This window comes from Boleophthalmus pectinirostris, unplaced genomic scaffold (assembly GCF_026225935.1).
Source record: "Boleophthalmus pectinirostris isolate CB_2022bp ecotype Guang Dong unplaced genomic scaffold, ASM2622593v1 HiC_scaffold_5, whole genome shotgun sequence".
NCBI classification, from domain to species: domain Eukaryota; kingdom Metazoa; phylum Chordata; class Actinopteri; order Gobiiformes; family Gobiidae; genus Boleophthalmus; species Boleophthalmus pectinirostris.
In genome coordinates, this window is record NW_026571404.1 from 10,677,294 (window position 1) to 10,704,462 (window position 27,169).

At 38.1% G+C, this 27,169-nt stretch overlaps 1 protein-coding gene across 4 annotated transcripts in view; it reads left to right on the top strand.

Moving 5' to 3' along the window:
- rhoq (ras homolog family member Q) overlaps positions 1-26,723 on the top strand; it is a 74,292-nt gene extending 47,569 nt beyond the window's left edge. The window contains exons 3-8 of one of the 4 annotated variants that reach the window (XR_008633326.1): positions 276-440; positions 7,258-7,379; positions 7,456-8,248; positions 8,321-8,388; positions 9,793-9,888; positions 16,228-16,259. Coding sequence is in view for 1 of the 4 variants with exons in the window: in XM_020935899.2 (XP_020791558.1) it covers positions 276-440; positions 9,793-9,888; positions 16,228-16,389 (423 nt within the window). In the remaining 3 variants the exon portion in view is untranslated. Of the gene's footprint in view, positions 1-275; positions 441-7,257; positions 7,380-7,455; positions 8,389-9,792; positions 9,889-16,227 lie in introns of all 4 variants that reach the window. The other 3 variants (XR_008633325.1, XR_008633327.1, XM_020935899.2) reach the window with 3 other exon arrangements.
- Positions 26,724-27,169: the final 446 nt, after the last annotated feature.

Here is a 27,169-nt window from a genome sequence, read left to right on the forward strand (position 1 = left end):
ACATCCATTTATTTACATGATTTGCAGGTCTTTGAAATTTGGGAAATCATTTTTGTTCCATGTTTCATACATGATCTGTTTAAAACGTATGTAACTTTAGAACCAAAAATGGTACAGAAAAAAGGTAAACAGTTTCATAAACTAGAGTACATATGTATCTGTTCAATACATTTTTATATCAGATGCATTAACTTGAATTTTTGTCCTTGCTGTTTACTTCTGCTTGACCAGGCCCAACTGTCTCCTTTTAACCTTACCGTCTGTTGTGTTCACAGGAGGACTACGACAGACTTCGCCCGCTCTCGTATCCCATGACCGATGTCTTCCTCATCTGTTTCTCGGTGGTGAATCCGGCCAGTTTCCAGAACGTCCGAGAGGAGTGGGTCCCAGAGCTGCAGGAGTACGCCCCCAGTGTCCCCTACCTGCTCATCGGAACGCAGGTCAGTCTCTATTATGGTACCAGTCTATTTCTAGCCATAGGTTTCAGAATGATGAAAAATTAGGACAGTTCCCACGGAGTGATTAAAGGGGTCATATTACACAGTTTTTTTATCCATGTTATAATGTTGCTGCACATGTTTAACACACAAACCTGCACATTTAGGCTGAAGTTCTTCTCTCAAACTGAAAACACGCTTTAAACCACACACCTTCATTAGAATCATTTGCATAGTTACAACCCTGGAATTGCCAGTCTCTACTGAACTAAAACCTGGTAAAATTTGAAAACTTAAACTATCGCTTCAAGACATCACAAAATGCAACGGAGCATTTTGAGCTTTGGAGATGTAGACAGAAAACAGGATTATGTGTGAATGAAACAAAACACAGCGCCAGGTACTGGATGAGGTAATGACATTATAACATTGAAAAAATATATATATATATATGATGGGATAATGGGAATCAGAAAAAGTCTATTACAGAAAGCTGAAACCCAAGTACAGGCTGGTAGAGCTGTGTAAAGTAAACAAATATTACACCCAATCGAGGTGTAACAGTCGACAAAAATCACGGTTCGGCTTTGAGGTCATGGTTCGGCTCGTTTTCGGTAGAGTATGGGAACAAAATGTTTGTTCTTTATTTGGTTGTTTATTAAACCAACAATTTGTTTTAACATTATACAAACGGGAAAATAAAATAAATGCAAAGTGCTGCTTGGTAATACTAATAAGTTAAATTAAATATTCTCAGATAAGCAACAAATGTTTGACATATTATAAAAAATAAATTCCTTGTAGACAGTAAACAAAACTTTTCAAAAAGTAAAGCGCAACAATAACAGTTCCAGCATGAAGTTTTACTCGATCTTCATATTTTTGGCCAGAAAAAACAGCTTGTCCACACTGTCTGCAGTAAGTGAGCACCGAGGGGCGACAATTATAATTTTGCTAGGATTCATGTGGTTCGGAGGGACGTAGTCAAGGCGGGGGGCAATTGTTGTCAAGGTGGCTGCCATAACTATAAATCACTGTGGGAAACACTGCCATCCCAATCACTGACATGTTCCCTAGTGGACTTTATAGATTAATATTACAACAACACATCAATAGGGTAAAACTAACCTGTCTCACGAGGGTCCAAACCCAGCTCACGTTCGTTATTAGTGGGTGAACAATCGAACGCCTGGTGAATTCTGCTTTACAAAGAACCCTCGTGAAGAGCCGAGCTTTCTGTGTAGCTGCACTTGTAGTGGCTGAATGTAAACACACTACTACTACTAAAGTATATTTGATGGACTTCTGATTTATGATTTTGTGCTAATATAATTGAACTTGCCAAAAGAAGGGCATCTGATGTAAACAATGACTATTGGAGCCAGGACTCAAACTTCCTTTGTTTAAACGTAAATATAAATCCTATGCTTAAAGACTATTGTAATACCCACTCCCGCTAATGTAACTGCTGCTATTATTCTAATTTATTCCCCCTCTATGGCCCATTACTTTTACATGCAAAGTGTGGACACCTGCTTCTTTATGCGCCTGCCATAACATTAAACTACTCCTCTTAAACCTGCGCAGACCTCTCCTGGTACTGTAAATGCGGCGGTGTTTTGAGCTGAGCAGAGACGACCACTCGACCCTGCTCCTGTCCTCACCCTGTCAGACTGTCCTTGCACCTGTCTCTGACCCTGAGCCTGTTATGAGCCTCTGTGCTGCTGGAGCCGTACTAATGTGCCTGTCACGGAGTCAATGGGAGACAGAGGTTGTGCGTTTAGAGCTCTATTGTTTAGGGGTGTGCAAAAATATAAAAATATCGACATATCGTATAGTTTAATGTGCGTGTTACAGTGCTACAGTTTTGTTCCTTGTTTAGAGGAAGGAAACTCATTTATGCAACACATTTGACATTTTCACAGTTTTGATGATTAAAATGGGTGTGTTTCATATTCGCTTTGCACAAGAACTGGTTTAACAAAGACTTTTAGTATCACAGCCATGATTTAGCCATTATTTTTATTGAACTGCATCGAATCGATTTGAAATATATTCTATTGAATCGAAATTGCACTGAATTGAGATCGTCGTATCGTGGCCTATGTACTGAGGTATGTATTGTATTGGCCCAGCTTTACTATTGTTAGTGGATTATTAGTTAGATTTTAGTGTTTAAAAATATTGTTTGTGATTTTTTTTTCCCCTTTCTGGGTTATAAGACGAAAACTATTTCAATTCTGGCCTATTCTCTTACACCAGGTGCTTTTTGGGCACTTACTTAAAAGAATGAGAACTTGGCACATCAATTACTTGAGACAGGTGTGTTGGAGGAGCCCAAGAACATAGAGAAAAATCCCGCACACCGTCTTACTTGCAAAATGTGAGATTTATTAGGACATACAACGTTTTGGCACTAGGCCTTCATCAGGCAAAAAGGGCACTGACTTAAAAACATATTTTGGCCTATTATTTCTTATATCCACACATTCAGATGGACTGCCAGAGCAAGAACTGCATGTTCATGTTCTTGGGTTGACTTTTTAAGCCAGATGTGCTTCCTGGGACACACAACGTACCATTTAAGTAACCAAAAGAAAAACATTAAGGCACATGACTCTTAGGCTACATTCAAACTGCAGCCGGAAGTGACGAAATCCATTTTTTTCTCCCCTATGTGATCTGTATCTGATCTTTTAATCACAGTCTGAACGACACAGATCCAGTTTTTTTCAAATGTGACCCAGGACACTTGGATATGTGCTCCTAAACCCATACATATCCGATCTTTTGACATGTGACTTCAGTTTGAACGGCCAGGTCACATTCATCCCACCTACACGTCAGACTCGGAGTCTAGTCAATGGAGGGAAAGTGGGGTTAGTGAGTTAATTAATATTTGGGGGGATCGCTGTATTCAGGTCAAATTAGAGGGGTCTTATGGGAACTGGGCGGTTTTTGAAATGATTGCCAAAGAAATGTCCGAGCGCGGCTACAGGCGTCCTGGCTCCAATGTCAACAAAAAACAAATAGTCTGTGAACCAAATACAAGGAGGCTAAAGACTCAAACTGTAACCTGTCCATTTGATGAAGAACTGGACCGTATTTTGGGAGACAAGCCCAGCGTTTAGGCTATTTCCGTAAACACTGAACGCGCTCGCTGTGTGTGACTCTGTCGTGTCCTCCAGTGAGCATGTGGGACGCTTTTGGGGCGTTTAAAGTTCACACCGGAGATCACAAACAAGCCGCGTTTAATTGGAAATGGTTAGAAAATCCGAATTGAGCATTGAGCCCTGCAGCCTCAACGCAGCCTTAGACGCTAATAGATACAATTAGTTTGAGCAAATGTTCCAAGCACATCCAAAATCCCAAACCCTACAAAATGACTATAGCGTCTCTGTTTCTCTGACAGAAAACAGCCTAGAAAGCAGACCTATTTAAATCAGTGTTACTCCTAATCTGCGCCTCTATAGCCTGTGTTTCTCACTGAGCCCCGAGCATATGTACCGCTGCTAAACCTGAAAATCAAAAGTCTGTTTTTTGGTCTGTTTCCTGGCAACCGCTGCTCCTGCTCTGGCTCACGGTATCAGATGAATGGGGTGGGCGAGAGACTGAAGCCACGTTGTAGAGTCATGTTTACGAGCGTTTTATCCACTATACTCGTAACTTACACATCGTTCCGCCACTGGGGGATAAAGAGCTGCAAATTATAGCAATCACTAAAGGGTTAATTGTACCCTTGGCTGCACAGTGAGATGGAGGTGCCTGTTCTAATGGTTGCAACAGTTCAAATGAGCGTGTGTGTCTGTGCGAGAGGTGCAATAGGAACAATAAATCAAGTTGAACTGCTTTAAAATAGTACCAAAAAAAAGCTCATCGAACGCCTGAAGAGGTTTTAGATGTCATCCATGCATGTTTCAGTCATTGAGCTATCTCTCCCAGGTCCTATTTGAACACTCCTTCCTGCTCATCCATCCTGCCCGCGTGCCAAATCTCTATAAATATACAAAAGCGTGATACCAAACAATACACGACAACTTGACAAACCTGATGCGACGCGGTAGTTTAATTAGCAGGATGCGCGCTGATTGTGTTGTGACAGCAGGGAGAAGGGGAAGCGCCGAGAGCAAAGGGAATTGGGACTTTTTTTTCTGCAAATATGGCATTTTAAAAACAATTAAAGGTAACATAGTGATCTAAATATGTGATGTGTTAGCAGTAGGGATGTAACAATAACCGAAATATCGTGATATCGTATCGTTCAAAGTTAAATAATATCGTGGACCATCACATTGTATCGAATTACAAGTCTCTTTGCTTAAATTAAGAGTTATGGTGCAGCAAATGCTAAAGAAAGACAGAGGGAACTACATAGACCATGATCCTTTGCTCCTTTTCAGTGTAAACTACAAGAAGAAATAACAGTTCTAAGCACTTTTAAGTGTTATTTCCTTGGGTTAAGTCTTGTCGAGGCATTTTAAGAGGAAAAAGTTGCACATTCACAGTTTTGTTAACCTCGACAAAACGTCGCAATAAATATCATACCGTGAGATGTATATCGTGAAAATATCGTACAGAGAGATTTGGATAGTTGTTACATCTCTAATCGTGAGCCTCCCCACCATATCGTGAGCTTTCCCACGATATCGCAATAAATATCGTAACATGAGGTTCATACCGTGATGATATCGTACTGTGAGACTTGGATATCGTTACACCCCTAGTTAGTTAATACAAGGAAGGTAACAATAACCAAAATATCGTGATATGGTACCGTCAAAAGTCTCACAATAATATCATGGGCTGTCACAATATATCGAATCACAAGTTCCTCTGCTTAAATGCATGTTTTTATAGTAGCAACAGCTTATAAACATTGGAAACTACATATCCCATGATTCATTTCAGTGCAAACAACGTGAAGAAATATGTTTTTTACTTGTATTCTTGGGATTATGATGGTAATAATTCACACCAAAATCTTGTCAAGGTATTTTAAAAGCAAAAAAGTGTCTCATCTACAATTCTCTTCAAAATATCGCAATAAATATCATTCCCTGAGATGCATATCGTGATAATATCGTACCGTGAGATTTAGATATCGTTACGTCCCTAGTTAATACTGTAGAAGTGTAATACTCCTCTTTAAACATTGCAACAAACTGCCCTGCAATTAGGACATCTTACAAAAACTATTAGTCAGAGCATTACCCAATCACGCTGAAAGTTAATGGTTCAATCCCAGCTTTGACCTGTCAGTATTGTCATTGTGTCCATGGTTAAAACACTTCACCCACCCATGTTACGTATGAATGTGGTTGTAATTGGGTGTGGGAGTTTACCCCAGGGCAGCTGTGACGACAGAACTAGTTTACTGCTGTCAGTGGGAGGCGAATGAATAATGATTATAATAATACAGCACCTAGAAGAGCTTGTCAACGTTGTAAAGTAGAATGCAAATGATAACCTAGAGCTGCTTGATTATGGAAAAAATCATTATCACGGTCATTATGGGCAATATTGAAATCATGATTATTCAAACAATAATTTTTTTAGTAACACAATGCATTTATTCAGCATTTCTCTCTCTCGAAAACACTTTGTTATCAATAATTTATGCAAAACGTTCAAATTGAAAATAAATACAGGCTACAAATATGAACCTTAGAGCAGTTTTGCGTTGTATAAAACATAAAATTAATAAATTATACTTTAAACATAAAGTAAGGCATAGAAAAACATAAGTGTATCCAAAATAAACGATATATCCAGCTGTTCTACAATCTCTATATTTAAAAAGTAAAATTAATATCCTTATTTATGTAAAAAAAAAATATATATATATATCCCAAACTGAACTTTATTAACCTTTAATAGTTTCAACTCGATTATATGAGTTTGGAGATCGTTTGAGACACAAATCGAAATCGCAATCAAAATCCGATTAGTTGCACAGCCATTATTAGAATCAAATTATTTCACTAGCCTGCAATTAAACCTGATGCCATTCCTCATACAGTATGCTTATTCATGATTGCGACTAACATTACTTTCCTGGCTTGTATTACCTACTCAAATAGTCTTATTAAAGTAATCCTAACTAATATTCAGTATACAAGTATCTAGTTTCACCAGTGGATTATTGTAAATGCACTGGCCTGAGGAAACCTCGTGGTGTGAAGTGTTTTGCAAAAGCGCCGGAAGTGTGGGCCAACAAGTTTGAGGCACAGAAAAACACTGGGCCTTGACACATGGCTACAGTTAATCCGGTTACGTAAACTGGCAGCTGTGCCTCTCCAATAAAACATTAAACATAGCTCTCCATGTGAAACTGAGGAGCATCACACCTGTTCCACTAACAAGCCCAAATCTGCAATATGCTTCAACTGACAAACTATCAACATGCAAATGGGACTCACTGTCGTCTGCAGCAGCCTCTGGAAAACACGCAGCAATCAAATGCACTGTGTAACTCAAAGCTACTTTTAAATGAAGATATGGTAATACTTGCTGCTTCCTAGAAATACATGCTTTATTATGCTTGTTGACTTTTTAAAGGGGCACTATGTAGATTTTTTCATGAGGGATCTGCTATCTTTTTGTGTCCATGGAGATATTATTGCTTTGCCTGGAATGTTTGACAGTATGAGCAGTATAAACTTATTTATGTCGCAATTATATTTATTGTAAAAAAATATATAATAAATACATAAATTAATAATAATAATAATAATAATAATAATAATAAACAATTAATAATAATAATAATAATAATGATAATAATAATAAAAACATGCTGTCACGCCCCTGCTTACCTGAGTCTTCTGGGTGTGGATGTGGGCGGAGTCTGCTGGGAGCACCTGAACACCATCTGCAATCAAACCTGCTACAAAGGCCCAGCTCTCCTGCCAGACTCTGCCAGATTGTTTCGTCTACCAGATGGTGATTTCCTTGTCGGCTCAGTTTTTGATTTTTCCCTCACTCGCTGTATACTTACCTGCATTTTTTGTACTCCTAGTTCCCGCCATTGAAGACTCCTGCATCCCGGCAGCTGGCTCCTCATCTCTTCTCCGCCTGTCCACCCTGGTTAATAAACCCTTGTTACTTTTGCACCTTGTCCTTGTTTTGAGTCCTTTTTTTGGGTCCACTCCAGTGGCACGTAACAGAACAATCTGGCCAAAACATGGACCCAACAGACTCAGATCCTTTGTTCCAGGCTGTCTCCAATCAAGGTCAATTACTGGGGAAGCACGACAGTCAACTCAAGGAGATTGTTGGAAACCAGCAAACGTCTGCGCTAGACTTGACAGAATGAACCAACCAAGACTGAACTCCTCAAACTGCACCTCTGACACCTGGATTTTACTCCCAGACCAACTCCTGCACATGGATCCTCACTTGAGTGTCCTACTCCATCAGACCTGGTCCCTGCTGGTCCCTGTTGAACCCTGATGAACACTTGCTGCCCTGTGTTGACCTTCCTTGTGCCCTGAGCCACCGCCAGACAAGTATCTCCGTCCGGGGTGGCTACCTGTTCCTCAGTACCTTCCTGTGATGTCAGCACAGCAGCTGCTTCCTGCTCATCGCCTGGACTCCATTAAGCAGGTTTTTGCTCCTCACCTGAGATCCTCACTACACACTGTCTCGCCTTCTTTGCAGTCCACCATGTTCCTGAATTTTCCGGACTCGTCACTGCAGCCTTCTGAAATTTCACCTTTACATCTGGAGTCTTTGGATGTTTCCAACTAGTCCCTGCCACTGTTGGATTTTTTGTATTTATTTATTTTTTTTAAAGTCTCTGGACTCTACTGGTACTGCCTTTCTAGTTGGTTTGATTTTTCCCTCGCTCGCTGTATGTATACTTGCATTTTTTGTACTCCTAGTTCCCGCCATTGAAGACTCCTGCATCCCGGCAGCTGGCTCCTCATCTCTTCTCCGCCTGTCCACCCTGGTTAATAAACCCTTGTTACTTTTGCACCTCGTCCTTGTTTTGAGTCCTTTTTTTGGGTCCACTCCAGTGGCACGTAACACATGCATTCTTACTAGGGCTGGGCAATGAATCTAATCAAGAGTCTTTAATAATTGGCATTTTGAAAACTTAAATCGTGAAATCCATTATACTATGAAACAAGTTTACTCCTGACTAGGGTTGATACCGTTAAACCTTCTCAGGATTTTACCGGGGTATACAGCATTACCGTATTACCAAAATGTTTTAGTATGACTTTGGTAAACTACAAAGCCACACCGATATACAGTCTATGCGTATGACCTGCAGACTTATAATCTCTGAAAAGTTTCACATGAACCATCTCCAACATGATACATGCACAGAACAGACTCACCATCAGCAGCACATCCTGTCACAGAGAGAACACACATAACCCACTGAGTCATGTCCTTCAGACAGAAGCTGAACTGCATCAGTGCACAAGGAAAGAGCTGTTTTTATCAGGGCTTTATAGTTTATGCAAATGAGCCATGTGATTTTAATTTTAATTTTAATTTTCGTTTCCGTAAAACAAAGAAATGTGCGCCCGAAGCCAAAATGCTGCCGAATTGCAGAAGTACTAGTATTTTTTGGGGGGACCAACTTGCTTACGGTCAGATTTGCTTTGTCTTGTCTTGGTCTCCCCTTATGAACATCACGTGACAACGGAACGAAACTCCCCACGCAGTTAAAAGAAACATTATAGATGCTATTAGTTTTACATCATGATAGCATTAAATTAAAAATACATCCACATATTCATTTGTGCTGAGCAAACAAATTTTATCAGTAAGTTATAATATTATATTAGGTCCTTATGCGCTGCAGATTTTTTAATGATGGTAATGAAACTGATACCGTTGCTACTTTTTGATACCCCAGGATACCGTAATACCATATTACCACCCAACCGTACTCCTGACTTTCTTGCAAAGCAGGGATACTGTGCAATTACAATTGGACATCTACAAATGTAATTTAAAGTTATTTACGATTTCTTAAATAATAGCACATAATAAGAATGAAAACTGTAGGGACTCCTCCACAGATCTGATCTGCATCTTGGCCTGGTGGTGCTTCCTCCAAGGAGACAAGCATGTGCCAGACTCTATACCAGAAAAGTTACACAGTGCATATCCATGTTATAAGTGAGAGGTGCTTCCTGGTTGAATAATCCTTTACTGAGCTTTAAATGAAAGACTATACCGATAGTTCTGTGGGTATATGGAACAGTTTATGGAAACTCATTTTATTTCAAGGACACAGTCAGCACTGGCCTCAGCTATGGGCAGATAGTCAAAACAAACAATCATATTTGGGCTACAAAAGCATTGCCTCGGTCCAACCTTTCTCTTCTCATTTCAGATCGACCTCCGCGATGACCCCAAGACGATCGCCAAACTGAATGACCTGAAGGAGAAGCCCCTCACCACGGAGCAGGGGCAGAAGCTGGCCAAGGAGGTCTGTGTCTTAAGAATTATAAAAAACAAAAAAAAAACTTTACTAGAAAAAAAAAAAAAAAAAATCACATAAAGATGACTATTTAACTAGCTGTTCACCCAATAGTTTTAATACTATTATTTTGTGTGGGGGAAAAAAGTGATATTGTCTAAATGTTGCCTTAAAATCAGTATCAAGTGTCAAATCTTTTCGTTATTACCAAAACTGAGAATGAAATTTCAGCATCCTGACAACATTAGTACATATTTTCACTTTAATCATTGGAGAGTTGTGCTGTCGGGCCGGCGGCTTATAGAGCCAGAGAGGGGCCTGCAGGACTCTGAGGGGAAGTAAAGACATCTGTGCATTACTCCAGTGCAAATGAATGTAGTAATTTCCTGCAAAATTGTCTCACAATATGAAAAACATGTAGCAACTATGTGTAAAGGTTTTTGTTCGTGCAATAAAATAAGATTTCTGCCCTTGTAAAAAGACTGTAAAAGCAGCTCTTACAGTTAAAATGAGACCACTGTTTGCTGTTTTTATTGTCTCTGAACCAGGAAATAAGGCTGATAAATAAGGCTCTAAAACTAAACTAAAAAATTCAACTCATAACGCTGAATAATTGGGATGCTAGGAAGTGTTAGGACTGCTGCAAACCATTTAAAATCAATTTGTTTTGTCTTGAATTTGTCTTGTTGCTTTAATATTGTAGTAAAACATTTAGACAGGGACTGGACATAATAGTGACTTGAAGCTTGCATATCAAAAATATCAAAATTGGTTTAAAACTTGACTTAAACGGGACTAAACCTGAACTATATAAGGCTAGAACAGGACCAAACCAAGTCTACACCAGGACTAAACCAGGATCAAACCCATGTGAACACAGCCTACTGTATATATCAACAGAAAAGACTAAACGTGAATTTAAAGCAACAACAAAAGATGCATTATGTTATTTTCTGGTGGACGATTCGCCACCGTCTTGTCTCCATGGAGATTTTATTGCCTTGCCTAGAAGTTTCTAGCCTGATTCATCAGCCGGTTTTACTTCGTTTCACTTCGTACAAACTGTCTGACCTCGCAGCCTTAGATTTCGTTCGCTCGACAGTAGCTGGGTACTTTTTATCATTTAACCAATCACTGCTATTTGGTCGTGACGTATGTAATGCGCCGCTAATGGGGCTAACTGGTAAATTAAGCTTTTCCCAAATCTGGTAGGAAGAAGGGCAATAACGTGTTTCCCCTTGATGAAATTCACCAAACATTCTCTTTATTCCGGCTTTAAACCCTCGATCTCGGGAATCGTTGACAACACTGAATATATCACTCTTCACTGATTGGCTGGTGCCCGAACTTGCACTTCTGGGGATTTTGCGAACCATCTATTGTATTTTGATTCCTGACCTAGTCGCTGGAGAGAAATGAAATTGAGCGTAGGCACTAGGTGGTGCCAGCCTGGCTAAGAAGATTCCACAGCATGGCATTAAACTTATCCATTTCCCTTGACACAAGCAGGCTACACCACCAGGCCACGTTACAGGTCAGATCTGTGGAGAGTGGTGACACAGCTCACAGTATAAATGCATAAAGTCTTTTAGGAGGTACTTTAGCAATAAACACGGCTATAGCTGAAGACAAGTACTTGCAGGATAAACAGAGATAAGCTTAATGCTATACAGTACCGTCAAATGCCATTCCATAGAGACGAGCAATTGGCAGTCGCCCCACTAGAAAAGTTATAATGTGCCGCTTTCAGATTGCATTTTGAGACTTTAGAGAGCCCACACAAAACGACTTTAATGTGAAATTCCACTTATGTGAGAAAAATACTAAAATTGGAGTACTTTTGAGTGATTTCCGACCTTGGACATTCAATCTGATGCTGAATATGTCTCAAGGCTAAAATCTAAAACCATGCAGCCTTGACTAGAGGCTCATGTTGCTAAGGACAGCAATGACTGTGGATTTAAAGCAAAGACTGTATATATAAATGGACATAGCTAACCTGCGTCCAAATAGGAAGTGAGCATGGGCGTGCCTCTGGCTTCATTGGCTCCGGCTCAAATTCACTTTGTATTGAAAAAACATCGCCCCGCTCTCTGAAACTGCTGCTGTCAGACTCCTCATTTTAGTCTTAAAATGTTCGTATATAACCCGCTCTACATGATCCTAGTATTTTTATTTCACTATTTTGTCTATTCTTAATATGGAACTGGACTGGAGCTGAACATGGGTGACATTACACTCCCTTAGTCCACTTCTTTATACAGTCAGTGGTTTAAAATAGTGCAACACAGTATTTTCTAATTTTGTGTGTATATTTGAACACTAAAAATTAAACCACATTATGTCAGTGGGGTGACGTTGAAGTGTTATTTTTGCTGCAGGTATTCAAAACCATTGTTCAGGATGTGACTACTTCCTCTTGCACATATGTTTAGTCTTGTGTTACCTCTTGTACCACTCAAAGCAGCAGTCTACTGTTTTGAAATACACATTAATGCGCTATTTTCAATCACACATTTCTGGTTACAATTAGCAAATGCTGCAATTATGCAATACTGTCCTCTGGAAATAACAAAATATTCTGTCTACATGAGATCTTATTATGTAAAACCTGTTTACTCTGTAGTTAACACCTCTACAAGCATGTTCTGAAATGCATGATTCTTGTTCAAGAGACTGATATATAAAATTGGCCGATATATATTTGGGTATGAACTATAGGCTTTTAATACAACATAGGCTGATATGCTGATATGATTTTCTGGTGGAGGGCACGTCATATTGTCTCCATGGAGATGTTATTGCTTGGCCTGGAACGTTTCATTAGCCTGATTCATCAGCCAGTTTCACTTCGAAGGTCAGACGGTTTCCACATTTACACAATGGTAGACGGGGACTTTTTTTATTTAATCGCTGCTATTTGGTCGTGACGTACGTAATTCGCCAAATCCCAGAGGAAGAAGGGCAATAACATCTTTCCCCTTGACAAAATTCACCAAACATTCTCTTTGTTCTGGCTTTAAATCCTCGATCTGGGGAATTGTTGCCAACACAGAATATATGGCTTCGTCTACACCCATCTCGACCTCTTTGTTTACTGTTGTGCTGTTCCACAAAAGGGGCCCAGACATGGCTTCACAGCTCTTCACTGATCGGTCTACAACTTCTGGGCAAACCATCTAGTCTATTCTAATTCCTGACCTAGTCGCTGGAAAGAAATTAAATTGAGCGGAGGCACTAGGTGGCGCCAGCCTGCCTAATGTTCCATAGTATGAAATTAAACACATCTATCTAGCATTTACTCATTATGGATGTTTCTTTTGCTCAAAAATACAACAAATCTCTCTGTAAATATGGTTGCCTATCCATAGATCTGACCTGTAACATAGCCTATAGTTGCCTCTCTTGAGATAGATAGGTTAAATCTCTACCGTGGATCATTCTAGATAAAGCAATAACATCTCCATGAAGACAAGCAGGTGAAGGACCCTCCACTAGAAAAACTGCGTAATGCACCTTTAAATGCAAAGAGACCACTGCTCAAAATGTGACTACACCACTCTCTGATGGGTTTGCAGTGAAATGAGATTGTGGATAAGTGAATTATCATTTCAAATCATATTATTTGGGTAGAAATGATCAAAATCGGTCCTGTATATTGTCAAAAAAAATAAATAAAACAAACAAAAAAAGTCAGTCTCTTAATTGTTTTGTTAGTTTGCCAGTTCACTTTAATCTTAAACCCTTGAATACTTGAAATTGCCTTTAATCTCTAAACGTATTGTCAATCTAATCAAAACTATAATACTTATCAGCAAAACTTTAACTTTTTGACTTTCATCCCCTACAGTCTTACAGTTGCCGCATTGATGTTATGCAAAAAAGGTGTAATATAGGGCACCTGTATCCCCTCCACTGCTTTTCTAGGCCTGTGTCCGGTTGCATAAGCTGTCTGCATGAGGCTATAACAAGGGCGGAATAAACAGGATTAATGACACTGGCTCTCTGTGATTGCATTGAAATTGGCTCCTTGCAAAATGAAACCATAATATATTACAATGTTTCACCCTTAACAAGAAAACAAGCCCACAGCACTTCACTGCACATTAAGTATTAAATGTCTATTTATAATCCTGGCTGTTTAAATTACCTGGAGTTTAAAGCTGGAGAGGACCATGTATTCGATTTCTCCACACATACAGATTTCCTATTTGAGTTTTTGCTGGAGTGTTGCTCTAAGGCTGAGGATCGAAGCAGGGAGGTTGTGAGTTTGATTGTCAGTCTATACCGATGAATTAATTAATGTCAAAGGTCTGATCTTACTCAAAATCTACTCATGTGAGCTTTTGGCCATGTTAGAATGATGTTACCTTCTTAAAAACATACCTGGAGTTGTGTTTTTGTTTCATTCATACATAATAATCCTGCATTTTTAAGCTGTATACATCTCCAAAACTCAAAATACGCTGTTCCTCCTTGTGATTTCAACTTTTACTGTAGTAGAGATTGGGAATTCTAGGGCTGAAATTACACAAATAATTCTAGTGAAGATGCATGGAGTTTAAAAAACACAGTGGAGCACTTCCTAAAACATGAAATCACAAGGAGCAGCAGAGTGTTTTCCATTTGAGAGAAGAAATCTGTAAGGTTTGTGTCTTCAGCATGTGTAAATGAAACAAAACTAAACTCCAGGTCTGTTTGTCATGAGGAAACATTATAATAATTCAGAAAATAGTGTAAAATGGACTCTTTAAAAGTTAAACTGACTAATCAGCTTTTAATTATATGCCCGTTAGTCAGAGGGCAGTTTTTTATTATTTGTAGTTGTCACAGAAACCACCACCAGACCAAATTACAGGTCAGATCTGTACAGTAGAGAGGTTCCCCCGCATAGAGTAAGACTGTCTTGGTTTTCAAGGTATTTTTGAGAAATAAAACACATGTAACTGAATAAATACAAGATAGATAAGTTCAGTGCTATACCGTGGAACATTCTAAGCATTAACATCTCCATGGTGACAAGTGGCAGAACCTCCATCAGAAAAGTTACACAGTACATCTTTAAAACTCCATAAGCCAAATAATATATACCATATTTTTCAGACTATAAGGCGCACTTAAAATCCTTAAATTTTCTCAAAAATCGACAGTGCTCCTTATGTATTAATTCTGGTTCTGCTTACTGACCTCAAACTGATTTTATGTGGTACACGGCGCTAAAAAATCTGTCAAAATGTTTTAGCATGAGTTTAGTAAGCGAAGCCGCACCGGTTGATGAATTGTCGGAGCATTACGGCTACTGTAGTCAGGAGCCTCACGGAGTTAGTCCGACAGAAGCTGACCACACCAGCGCACAAGGAGCGAGCTGTTTTTTTCTTTTTTTTTTTTTTTCAGCGCTTATAGTTTCTGCAAATTAGCCATGTGGTTTTAAGTTTTGTTTCTGTAACATGTAAACAAATGTGCGCAATAATGTATTAAACACATTATTACTCAATGTATATTTGAGTCCTCCTTGTAGAAAAAAAAACAAACTTAAATTATCCACCCACATTCACATTCATAAAACACATTCACCAAGACAGGGAGGCGACACCGGGCGAATTACACCACGATCTGCCAATGGATCGTGGACGCCTGGGCTATCAGTCTCAAGTGTCGTCTGTTTGTTTTGCTTAAAGGTTGTATAGAGGAAGAGAAATACAGCGACAGTCCTTGTGCGCTTTCAGAATTACTGTTGAAGTTTCCTGTCTAGAAGTAATTCAGCGACCGACGCGTCAGTTTTTAGACGCTTCGTCTGCTTCGGTCGCGCCATCACTGGACGAGATCTCCAAGAATCACCTCAGTTTGGCTTTGCTCCTTTTCCTCTTCTCTTCTTCTTTCAGCGACCTCAAAAATGGACTTTCTTTTGCGGCGAACCGGTCGTAGATTCTCGTCCGCCGTCGTGACAAACTTTGTGCGAAATGCGAGTCAGTTACACTAGGGAGTTTGATTGACAACCTAACAGCCAATAGAAAATGAGGGAGCCTCGTTTTCTATTGGCTGATGTTTATCTGGCCTCAACACGTCCACAGTTGATAGATTTTTGTTCTTTTTTTTTTTTGGTCATCATAATTACAAAGCTGCTGCGTCTCTGTAACGGTGTTTTAATCTTTCACTGACAATTTGAAACAAAAACAAAAAAATCCTCCATACAACCTTTAATGCGCCTTATAATCCGGTGCACCTTATGTATGAAAATAGACGAGAGAATTCAACATTATTGATACTGCGCCTTATAATCCGAAAAATACAGTAGTACTGTTGTTGCATTTATGTGACTTTTTTGTTGTTGATTTTTTTTTTTTTCAGATTGGAGCTTGTTGCTATGTGGAGTGTTCAGCTCTGACACAGAAAGGCCTGAAGACTGTGTTTGACGAGGCCATTATCGCCATTTTAACCCCCAAGAGAAAGAAGGGGGCGCTAAAGAGACGACTGGGCCCGAGATGCATAAACTGCTGCCTCATCACGTGATACAAAACCAACCACAAGAGACCACAGCGGCCAAAAACCTGGACTGAACCTGGTCTGAACCTGGACTTAACCTGGTCTGAGCCTGGGACTAAATCGGGTCTGAACCTGGACTAAACCTGGACTTGAGACTAAAGGGATCATGCACAGACTAGACTGGATACCGCTGCTGTCCGTGGCCGGGTTTGAAATGCAGTTTACACCAAAGGAGCACAAAACCCAAGTCTCTTCTATCAAAGACTTCTATGCCTATTTTATAACCATTTTTAATCATTTTGTTCCTGTATAAAGCTGCCATATAAATAGATATATCATTTAAAGGGTTCAAGGTGATGGATTTTTGAAGTAAGACTATAGTTTTGAGTAGAGAAATGCAAAGGTTTAGGTTGTAAAGATTGTCAAAAAAAAAGAGTTTGCGTCTGATATTTTGTATGGCTTTAATCAATGCATTGTAGTTGGTTTTTCCGAGTATTATATTGATTATATTGCCAGTCAGATTATTGTTTCTCAGTGAAGCATGTGACACAAAGGAGCTCGTTGGTCAACTATCATATAGAGGCAAAACTTTTACGCTTTTTCTTTTACATAGTTTAGTGCTTCTCTCATTTGTCCTTTCCCTGATTGGCTAATTCACCCGTCAATCAAGCCTCACATATCTTCACAAAGTGTTAAAGAAGTGTGTATTCTGGATCCCAGGCAAATTACTAACCACAAACTCAAATTGTGTAGGTTCTGAACCAAAATAAACAGAGACCAGGAAAGAAATTCAAACTTGCACCCATTTTTTTCCCATTGACAATGATTTGCAGCATTTGAATTCAAAGCTATAATAGGGATGTAACAATAACTGAAATATCGTGATATCGTATTGCCAAAGGTCTCGTTGACCATCACAATGTATTAAATTATAAGTCTCTTCGCTTAAATTAAGAGTTATGGTGCAGCAATTGCTAAAAAAAAGACAGAAGGAACTACATAGACCATGATTCTTTGCTCCATTTCAGTGCAAACTACAAGAAGAAATAACAGTTCTAAGCACTTTTAAATCTTTTTTCTTGGGATTAAGTCTTGTCAAGGCATTTTAAAAGGAAAAAGTAGCATGTTCACAATTTACTTAACCTCCAAAAAATATCAGAATAAATATTGTACCGAGAGATTTAGGATATCGTTACATCCCTACTATATATCTATAGTTTGTTGAGAGTTTTGGTGGAGGACGCAGTCTTGTCTAGCCATTGGAATATATGACACAAATTGCTCACTTGATTCACATTTAAAAGGTCCATATTACAGTATTTTCTGATCTGTTATAATGTTGCTGACTCATCAAAACATACCTAGAGTTGTGTTTGTTTCATTCACACATGTTTAACACACAAATCCTGCATATTTAAGCTGAGTTCTTCTCTCAAACTGAAAACACATGACATGTGGTAATACAGGAAGTGTTTTTAAACTCCACACACTTCACTAGAATCATTTGGATCATTTCTGCCCTGGAATTGCCGATCTCTACTGACGTAAGAGTAAAAGGATCACAAGGAGGAGATATAGACCACGAAAATTAAGGGTTACTCAGATGTCTAAATGAAACAAAACCCAACTCCAGGTCTGTTTCTGAGGAGGTGTGAACATTTTAACGTGATTAAAAGCTTACAAGAATCCATTTTGTGTAACATAGGACCTTTAAAATCCATATGCAATTTGGCACTACTCTGTTAATTGCTGCATTTAAAGTTCATAGCATTTAATTTGCAATCGTTAATTAGTTTCAGACCCCTGTGGTAAGCTCGTGTGGCTGCGTTACACTTTAAATGAGTTAACTTTTTCATTGCTCAGAGTGCAGAATATAAATTGTTGTTTACTCACGATATGCAGTTATCCTATTATAGATTTGGTCTAGAAGTTCTAATAATGCACAAATTAAAGCTGACTATAGTTGTGAGGTTATAGTCTAATTTATCACATTTTTGCACAATTTTATCATTAATTAATAGTTTTATTTTATTTTGTATTTTTTAAAATTCAATAAAACAGCTTTCAGTATTCATTTTTTGAGCATAAACAATACAGACTTTTAATCATTCCCAAATAACCTCCCCAAAAATTGAAATTTTGTCTTTCTAATATCTGAAGATCTGACCTAATGATATCCTTGCAAATTAAAATCCAATTAATTGCGCACCTCGAACTATCAGCTGTAGCCCTGCTTCAAAAACCCACTTTGGAACCATCATATGAGATTATTTCAGATATATTTTATAGGTTTTGTGTATTTTTCCGCCCATAGTGTTGAGCTAATTTGCACCTCAGTTCAATTTGCGGCTGCATTTCAACCCAAACCTGTTCCGCTCAAACAGATTTTTCATCATTTGTCGTTCAGGTGTGTTCAAATTGATCCTGGGTAATTGCGTTTGCTTTGTGCAGAAAATGAGACGGATCAACAAACAGTGGTCAGGGAGCTGGCTCAGCTTCATGGAAGTGCTTTAGAGCGACTCATTGCATTCAGAAAAATACAAAAATGAGAACTATTCAGAATATGATTATACATTTCAACTCCTTTTTATTTAACATAGCCAAATAATGTGTCCTAAAAATGTGTAACCATAGAAACTACTGGAAAATGTGGTTCAAAATTTGTATGGTAATGATACTTTTGGATCACCTTTAATGACGAAAAATCCACTGATTAATTGAAATACTGTATCTCTAAGTGTTTTTGATGATCAGATTTCTTTTGAAAATGTAAATACACCAGAAATCTGCTTATGGGGTTATCTGATTATTCTATTTATGTATTTTTACTGGCCAAATATATGTACCCACCATTTGGCCCAGGTGTAATGAAGGATGGGTCAAATGCAGAGGACAAATTCTCCAATACAGGGACAATTAACAATACACAAATGATGTAAAGTTACTAAAACCAACCTTAAAATGAACTGTAATGTAAAATAAACTACTTAAGGTGGGACAAATCCTCTAAACTTTGCTTATAATCACATTTTAACTAGAACTTCTAAACTGGGCGGTACCTGGACGATGTGTCATGGAGTCTGGGGATATAAAGAAGAGTGTAATTGGTCTAAAGGGTATCGACGCATCAAATTCTGCCTCTAGAGCTGGGTATTTGTGCTCAGAAACACCAGGCTGTAATTAGGGCAGTCATTTGTGATGTCACCATCTACTGGGACTTACAGAAACTTACATTTTGTCCAGAAAGCTGCACTAAATGTTCTAAAAGTTGCCAAAAATGACAGTAGATAATGCTCCTAAATCGCCATATACACAGTTCAGTTCAGTTCATCTTTATATCGGAGTCATGGTCCATTTTTAAAACAGACAAGGACAGTGACATTACAAAACAATAAACATACATACCAGTGTCTCCACATATCGGACTGCAGATAAAACTGCACATTAAAATTCTTAGTGCAGCTTGCAAAGTGTTCACTCGTGCAGTAATAAACGTCTCAGTTGCACTCCATCCGTGGCCTCATCAAAAGCACCGTAAAGCATCATCGTAAGCCACCTGCAGTCTTTGCAAACTGGCTTTTTTGTAATTAATCCTGAGGTGGGCTGTGTGCAATGGTGTACAATATGATTTAAACAATAAGAACTTTACATCATTTGTCCAAGAACCAAATTTGCGCATAAGAGTTGAGCTGTGAAAGTGTATTTAGTGTTTTAGTTCCATTTTAAAGAAACAAAATCTACATTTACAAGTCAAATGGACAAGTCTGAAACACTTTTGTGAAGCTGACCCAGTGGTAAAGTTTGATTTTAAAGTGTGTTTTTGCCTTATGTTAGAACCATAGACTGTATTTATAACTGGACATGGCAACCTGCTAACCATCGCTTTTCAAGTTTGTTTTTATTCTGGCTTCAATTCACTTTGTATTGAAAAAAAAAAAAAAAAAAAAAGCCACCTTTCTCCATAACTGCTGCTGTTAGGCTCTTCATTTTGGTCTTAAAATGTTCGTATTAACCCGCTTTATATGGTCCTGCTGTTTTTTTTTTTATATGGAACTTGGCTCCAAATTTGCAAATTCTATAAATGCAGGCCTCGGTGAGCTTCATTTGACTGGAGCCGAACACACTCCCTTAGTCCACTTCTTTATACAGTCTATGGTCCGAACCCCCTGCAGTGTTTTTAGTGTGGAATGTGAAAACTTACTGTAACTAAAGGGTGCTGAATTAATTATTATCCAAAAATGTACACAGTTTGATTTTTTTTTTAAAGATGAGCCAATACATTTTTCACATTTGCTTTATTTTGTGTTTTATCTATTCTATTGTTTCTAAAGAGGCAGTGCAGTTTTTCAAGTTGTGCTAATCTAAACAGAAATCAGATCAACAAAGGTGCACTGTGGAACTTTTCTGGTAGAGGGCTTTTCTCTTTTCTGGAGATGTGTGTGAGCGTTCTTCCATATCCCTCGTTTATCGCGGGGGTTACGTTCTAAAAATAACCTGCAATAGGTGAAATCCGCAAAGTATTCAGCTTTATTTTGTACAATTATTATATCTGTTTTAAGGCTGTAAAATCCCTCACCACACACTTTATAAACTTTTCTCAGACAGGACAGTTACAAACCTTTTGGCATCCTTCTTAAAACTTATTGCCGCTGTCATCCTTTTGTTATTTTCCTCCTTCTTTATGTAACAAACCGAAGATTAATTTATTCCGTAATGCGCTACAGTCGTGTAACTTCTCCCTTCCTTCAGCGTGTCCAGAAGTCCAACTTTTTGTGTGATGGTTTGCGTCTTCCTCTGTCTTTTGGGTGCGACCGCAGGAGTCTTTGTCGGTGCAGAACGTTTCGTCGACATTGTGGGTTTTGTCGGAGAGAAAACTTGCAAACATACAGCACTTCAGAATCACACTGCTAGAGATCGAACATTTATGTAAATGTGTCAAGCTGAACACATTCTGTACTGTACAGGAGACACGGCATGGAGGAGATTGATTGACAGTGGTCTGCAGCCAATCAGGACGCAGGGGGATGAACACAATGCGAGTTCAATTGCAGTAAAAAAATCCACGAAATGGCGATGCTGCGAAAGGTGAACTGCATTATAGTGTGGGACAACTGTATTATCATAGCTCAAAACTCTGTGACATTCTAAAGAAGCAAAATATCTCCATGGAAACTACTATGTTGGGACTTTACACCAGAAAAGTTACATGGTGCATCTTTAAACAGAACTCAGAATTTATAGCAAGACAATTAACCTCAAATGAAATTCAAGTTGTAGCTTTCTACAATACAAAATTATATATTTAAAGGTCCTATATTCTATGTTATAATGTTGTTTCTTCGTCAAAAACTCTTCTTCAGAAACATAGCGGAGTTGTGCTTTTCATTCACACGTTTAACACACAAACGCCACAACTCCACACACTTTCACTAGACTCATTTGGATAATTTCAGTCCTGGAATTGCACATCTCTACTGAATTAAAGGTAAAGTGTAGCTGTGAGCTTAAAAACTACTGCTACAAGACATCACAAGGTGCAACAGAGCGTTTTGAGCTTTGGAGATGTACAAACTAATAATAAATCTTTACTCAAACGAGTGAATGAAACAAAACACAACTCCATGTATGTTTTTGATGAGGTAACATGGCTTTAATAAGTATGAAATGACAACATTGTGCGTGAATTGAAAAGCTGCCCTGTCTCTTTAAGATGTTGATGTTATTATTTTAAAGTTGTTCATATCCAAAGATTTAAAGGCACAGGTCCGTTGTAACCGTTATACAGACCAATACTGTAAACCAGATGCACAACTCAAGCACAGTCCCCAAAGCACACTGATTAGGCTCCCTCCAATGGCCGCCCTCTATAACAACTCCATAGTATTAATATTTTTTAATCTTATTTTCTATATAAAACTGGTCACCAACATAAATAGCACAGATTCAAAGTATAAATCCCTGTATAAGATCGTCAGTGATGCCCTACAAAGCTAAAAAGCGGTTAACTAAAGATATAGCTTGCATAACATTGAAGATTAATGGACATTTTAGAGTGATTTTTGAGTAAATGCATTTATAAAATCACACAAATAAATATGTGAAGTTACAATTTTGAAATAAATGCAATTCCTTTGGGAAATAAACAGTAATTTGGACTGCGGAGTTTATGTTTCAACCAAACCAGTGATAAAAATAAGTAATGTAATACAAGCTGTTGTTGGGAGTAAAGCAAATTTCCAAATTGATGTCTCAGAGGTATCCAAAATGAAAAATAAAATTGGAACTTTTCTGGAACGTTATCATTTTCAATAATACTAAATCAAAGGTGTAATGGTACGAAAGGCTTAAACAGTATCACATCTGCCCACATTTCTGACAATTTGCAAAAAATATTGTCTGATTATCACCGTTTTTTGTCAATAATATCCACGATTATGTTACAATTAACTGCGCTTTGTCTCATTTGACAGAGTGGTGCTGCAATGGTTCTGTCATTTAAAGCAAAATTTACCATACTGTGTAATGATCATGATGAACTTATGATTGTCAAGTGTTCTTTCTGAGCCAAAAATAGAGAAAAAATATGAATAACCTACATACTTACATACAATATGGCCTTTGTCTGCGATTTGAATGTAGAGCGTTTTAAAAGATATCAGACATAAACGAACTTGTTATATTGGCTTTAGATTCCAAGGACTCTGCACATTTTTATACAAGTGATAATCTGGGTTTTTGAATTAGAGCTGCACTTTCATTGTAGCTAGTAGTAGTAGTAGTAGTAGTAGTAGTAGTAGTAGTAGTAGTAGTAGTAGTAGTAGTAGTAGTGTATGAGGAGCTCTGAGTAGCAACAGTCTAAAATTGTAACAGGAAAATGCGCATTATACGCCCAGTTTACTTACTCGTGCTCTGCTATTTTTGAACTCTGCTGCCGCTAAACCACATACAAAAACAGTTTCAGTCAAAACCCCAAGATGTAAAAAAAATCAGAACCGATCAGGCATAGCATTTTGACCTGAGGTGATAATTGTAACACACATTGTCACGGGACCGGTCTCCACAATACGATTTGAAGTTTACTATGGGTTAAGGTTAGAGTTAAGGCTGTAAATGGACATAACTAACCTGCTAGACGCCCTGTTCCAAATAGAAGTGAGCATGGGTGCGCTTCCAGGTCCATTGATTCTGGCTCCAATTGACTTTGTGTTGAAAAAAATGTCACACCTCTCTTCATAACTCCTCCTGTCAGGCAAAATAGGCAAAAACGGACAAAACAATGAACCAAACTCATCATTTCAGCGAACCAAAATGATGAGTTTGGTTCACTGTTTTGTCTGTAAATCAATTCCTTTTTCCCAATATGGAACTCGGCTCTAAATTCGCTCCTAAAATTGCAAGCCTCAGGGAGATTTATTTGGCTGGATCCAAACGTTATGGGTGACAATATACTGCCTTAGTCCACTTCTGTGTCTCAGAAAGGTGTGGAAACCCAAAACTGCAGCTATTTCCTGTTGGCAGTGGTCAGTATCTAACAGAATTGCTTTGGTTAGTCCAGGATTAGACCTAGTTTAGTGTTTGTGGGTGTTCCGTCTGTATCTACTATGTGTTTTAGACCGGGTTTAGTCTTGGATTGCACTGGGTAAGTCCTGGTTTAGTTGGGTGGTCTAGTCCAGTGGTCCCCAACCTTTTTTGCGCTACAGATCAGTTTTATGTCAGACAGTATTTTGGATATATATTGACCTGTTTTAGAACTGTTTAAGACCTAGTTTAGTCCTGGATTAGTCCTGGTTTAATCCTGGTTTTACACCTGTATTTAGACCTGTTTAAGACCTGGTTTAGTCCTAGTTTAACCCTGGTTTAGTCCAGGTTTAGACCTGCTTTAGTCCTGGCTTTAGACTTGTTTTTACACCTGTTAAAGACATGGTTTAATCCTGGTTTTATACCTGTTTTTAGACCTGTTAAAGACTTGGTTTAGTCCTGGTGTAGTCTTGGTGTAATCCTGGTTTAGTTCTGGTTTAGACTTGGTTTAGACCTGGTTTTAGACTTCTTTTTACACCTGTTTAAGACATGGTTTAATCCTGGTTTGAGACCTGTTTTCAGACCTGTTTAAGGCCTGGTTTAGTCCTGGTTTAGACCTGGTTTAGACCTGGATTAGACCTGTTAAAGACCTGGTTTAGTCCTGGTTTTAGACCTGTTTTTTAGACCTGTTTAAGACATGGTTTAGTCCTGGTTTAATCCTGGTTTAGTCCTGGTTTAGACCTGGTTTAGTCCTGGTTTAGTTCTGGTTTAGTGGCACAGCTATCAAACTCTACTTCTAAAAACCCACATTATTACTTACTAAATATTTGCACATGTATGAAACTTTATGGCTACACATTCAAGAATATTCTAAAACTGTGTTAGATTTATGCACAAATTCCACCTCTCCTGGGTCGAACAGGGCTTCCCCAGTGACACTGAAGAATGGGTCAAATGCAGAATTCATATTTCCTGTATATGGGGACAATAAAGTGTACCTTAACCGACTTTAAAAACATTTTAGACGTAGATTACTCAATATTCTTTTCTCAGTATATACTTAAATTACTTTCAAAATAAAATACCTTAATATTTCTAATGCATTTTTATTGGGGGTGAACTTTTTTTTAATACTCAAAGGTGCCAATTCTTGCTAAATGACTTGAGTTTTGTGTGACGACTTTCTTAAGCTTTAATGTTGCGGTGCTCTTGCTGTTCTTTATAGCCATGGTTCTTATGATGCATCTATGTTTATATCTTATCTGTAAAGGTTGCGTTCACGTTATAGAATTTGGTGATTGCATGACTTCACACGGAGGGATCTGAAAATCTGATATTTTTTGTAAACTTTTTGAAATTATTCTCAAATGTTTAATTTTATTCTTTGTTTGAGATTGGCTCCACAAATTTGCGTGTTTGTGTTTGCGTTTGTGTTTGTGTCATCCAGGTCCAGGATCCATAGTAAAGGAGAGATTTAATTCTGCCAACTGGACAAAAGTTTTTTTTTTTTGTTTTTTTTTTAACCAAATACATTTCGCAGCTCATCCAAGTTGTTTCAGAGTAGTTTCAGTCAGGGTTCTCACAGTCATGGAAATCCTGGAAAAGTCATGGAAATTGAAAATGTCATTTTCCAGGCCTGGAAAAGTCATGTAAGTTTGTAAATTCAATGAAAGTTTTGGAAAAGTCATGGAATTTTAGTATCTCTTTCACGCAACTACAGCATTCTGTTAAGTTTTCATGAGGCTGTTATGATTATTTCCAAACGTCTGCACCTTTTGTTTAAAAGAGACGACAATAAATACACTGACAGTATTTTGAATGTTAAAAAACTATAATACAAAACCATAAGGTGAGTGGAAAGGGTTAACATTTCATATTCAGCCCTAAAAGTTTCTTATTTCTTATTTTATTTATTTGTAAAGGGACAGTACATATTAATGAACATTAAAAATGTAAATATGTAAAGATTATAGCCAACGTGGCTAATTTCCATCTTCAGTCCCTCAGCAGGTTGATGTAAAATCATCTATAGGATGAGGAAAAGTACAGCAACAATCACACAAAAGTACACAACACCAGCACACTCACTATACACACAATTTGTTTCAAACAGTTCATTTGAAGTTCAAAGTCAGAAGTTTAAGAATTAAGTCAAGAGTTAAACCAACAACCCCTCAAAATAAAATAAAATATAAATTGGTTAAACATGGTGACATATTTGAAGTCTGATCAATTCTACACATGTAGGTTCCGTAAAATCATGGACAATTCACTTTAAGTCATGGAAAAGTTTTCAAATTCTGTCAGTGAAAAAGAGTGGGAAGGCAGTGTCCACCAGTATTCTGACCAGAACTGAAGAAGCAACTTGGATGAGCTGCGAAACGTATTCGATCAAAAAACTTTGGTCCATTTGAAAGAATTGAATTTCTCTTTCGCTGCATGTCTTAGAGTCCTTTCAACTGACAACAATACTTGGGGTTAAATAATGGCACCGCCTTCTGAAGCCATTTTGTGTGTGTGAGAAGATGTTGAACTTTGTGCCAATTTTTATTTCATGTGATTAGAACCAGTAATTACAAAGACATTAACACAGAACCAAGTCAATAAATCTGCACTCAGTTAAACAGCAAATTCCACCGTAGGATTCTGACCTGTCGTCCAGCTCAACGTTCGACTGTACGGAGTCGACAGTGTTGTGATATCACGTGAACGCATCCTAATGGACATTTTCTCCTGCTTGCTTTTATTGTGAAAAGGTCCCGCTCTCAGGATCTAAAGTGCCGCAGCCAATGACGTCTGTTTTCCATACTGCTCCTGAATAAATGTGTCCTTTGTGTTATTAATCATGACTCTGAGGGTTTCACTTGAACCACTTCACTGATTAAAGAAGGTAGTTTATTCATTATATGGTAATAGGCTCTAATGGTTCACCGGATAAACAGGTCACTGAATTACTTTAAAGGATAAATGTTAGAGTTACACAAGGAGACAGATAACTAAAACTAAGCCAAATATTTTAGAAAATGTCTCTTTTGCTGGAGGTTTATGGTTGGGGATTTTCAGGTTTTTGCAGGGCCCATATTATACTATTTTCTGATCTATGTTATAATTTAGTTAAAAACATATCTGGAGTTGAGTTTTGTTTGATTCACAAATCATATTTAGGCTGTTTTCTCTCTCAAACAGAAAACACTCTGTTACAGGAAGTGCTCGACTGTGTTTAACTTTCATACACCTTCACTAGAATCATTTTTGATGATTTTAGAACTGAAATTGTTTATCTCTACTG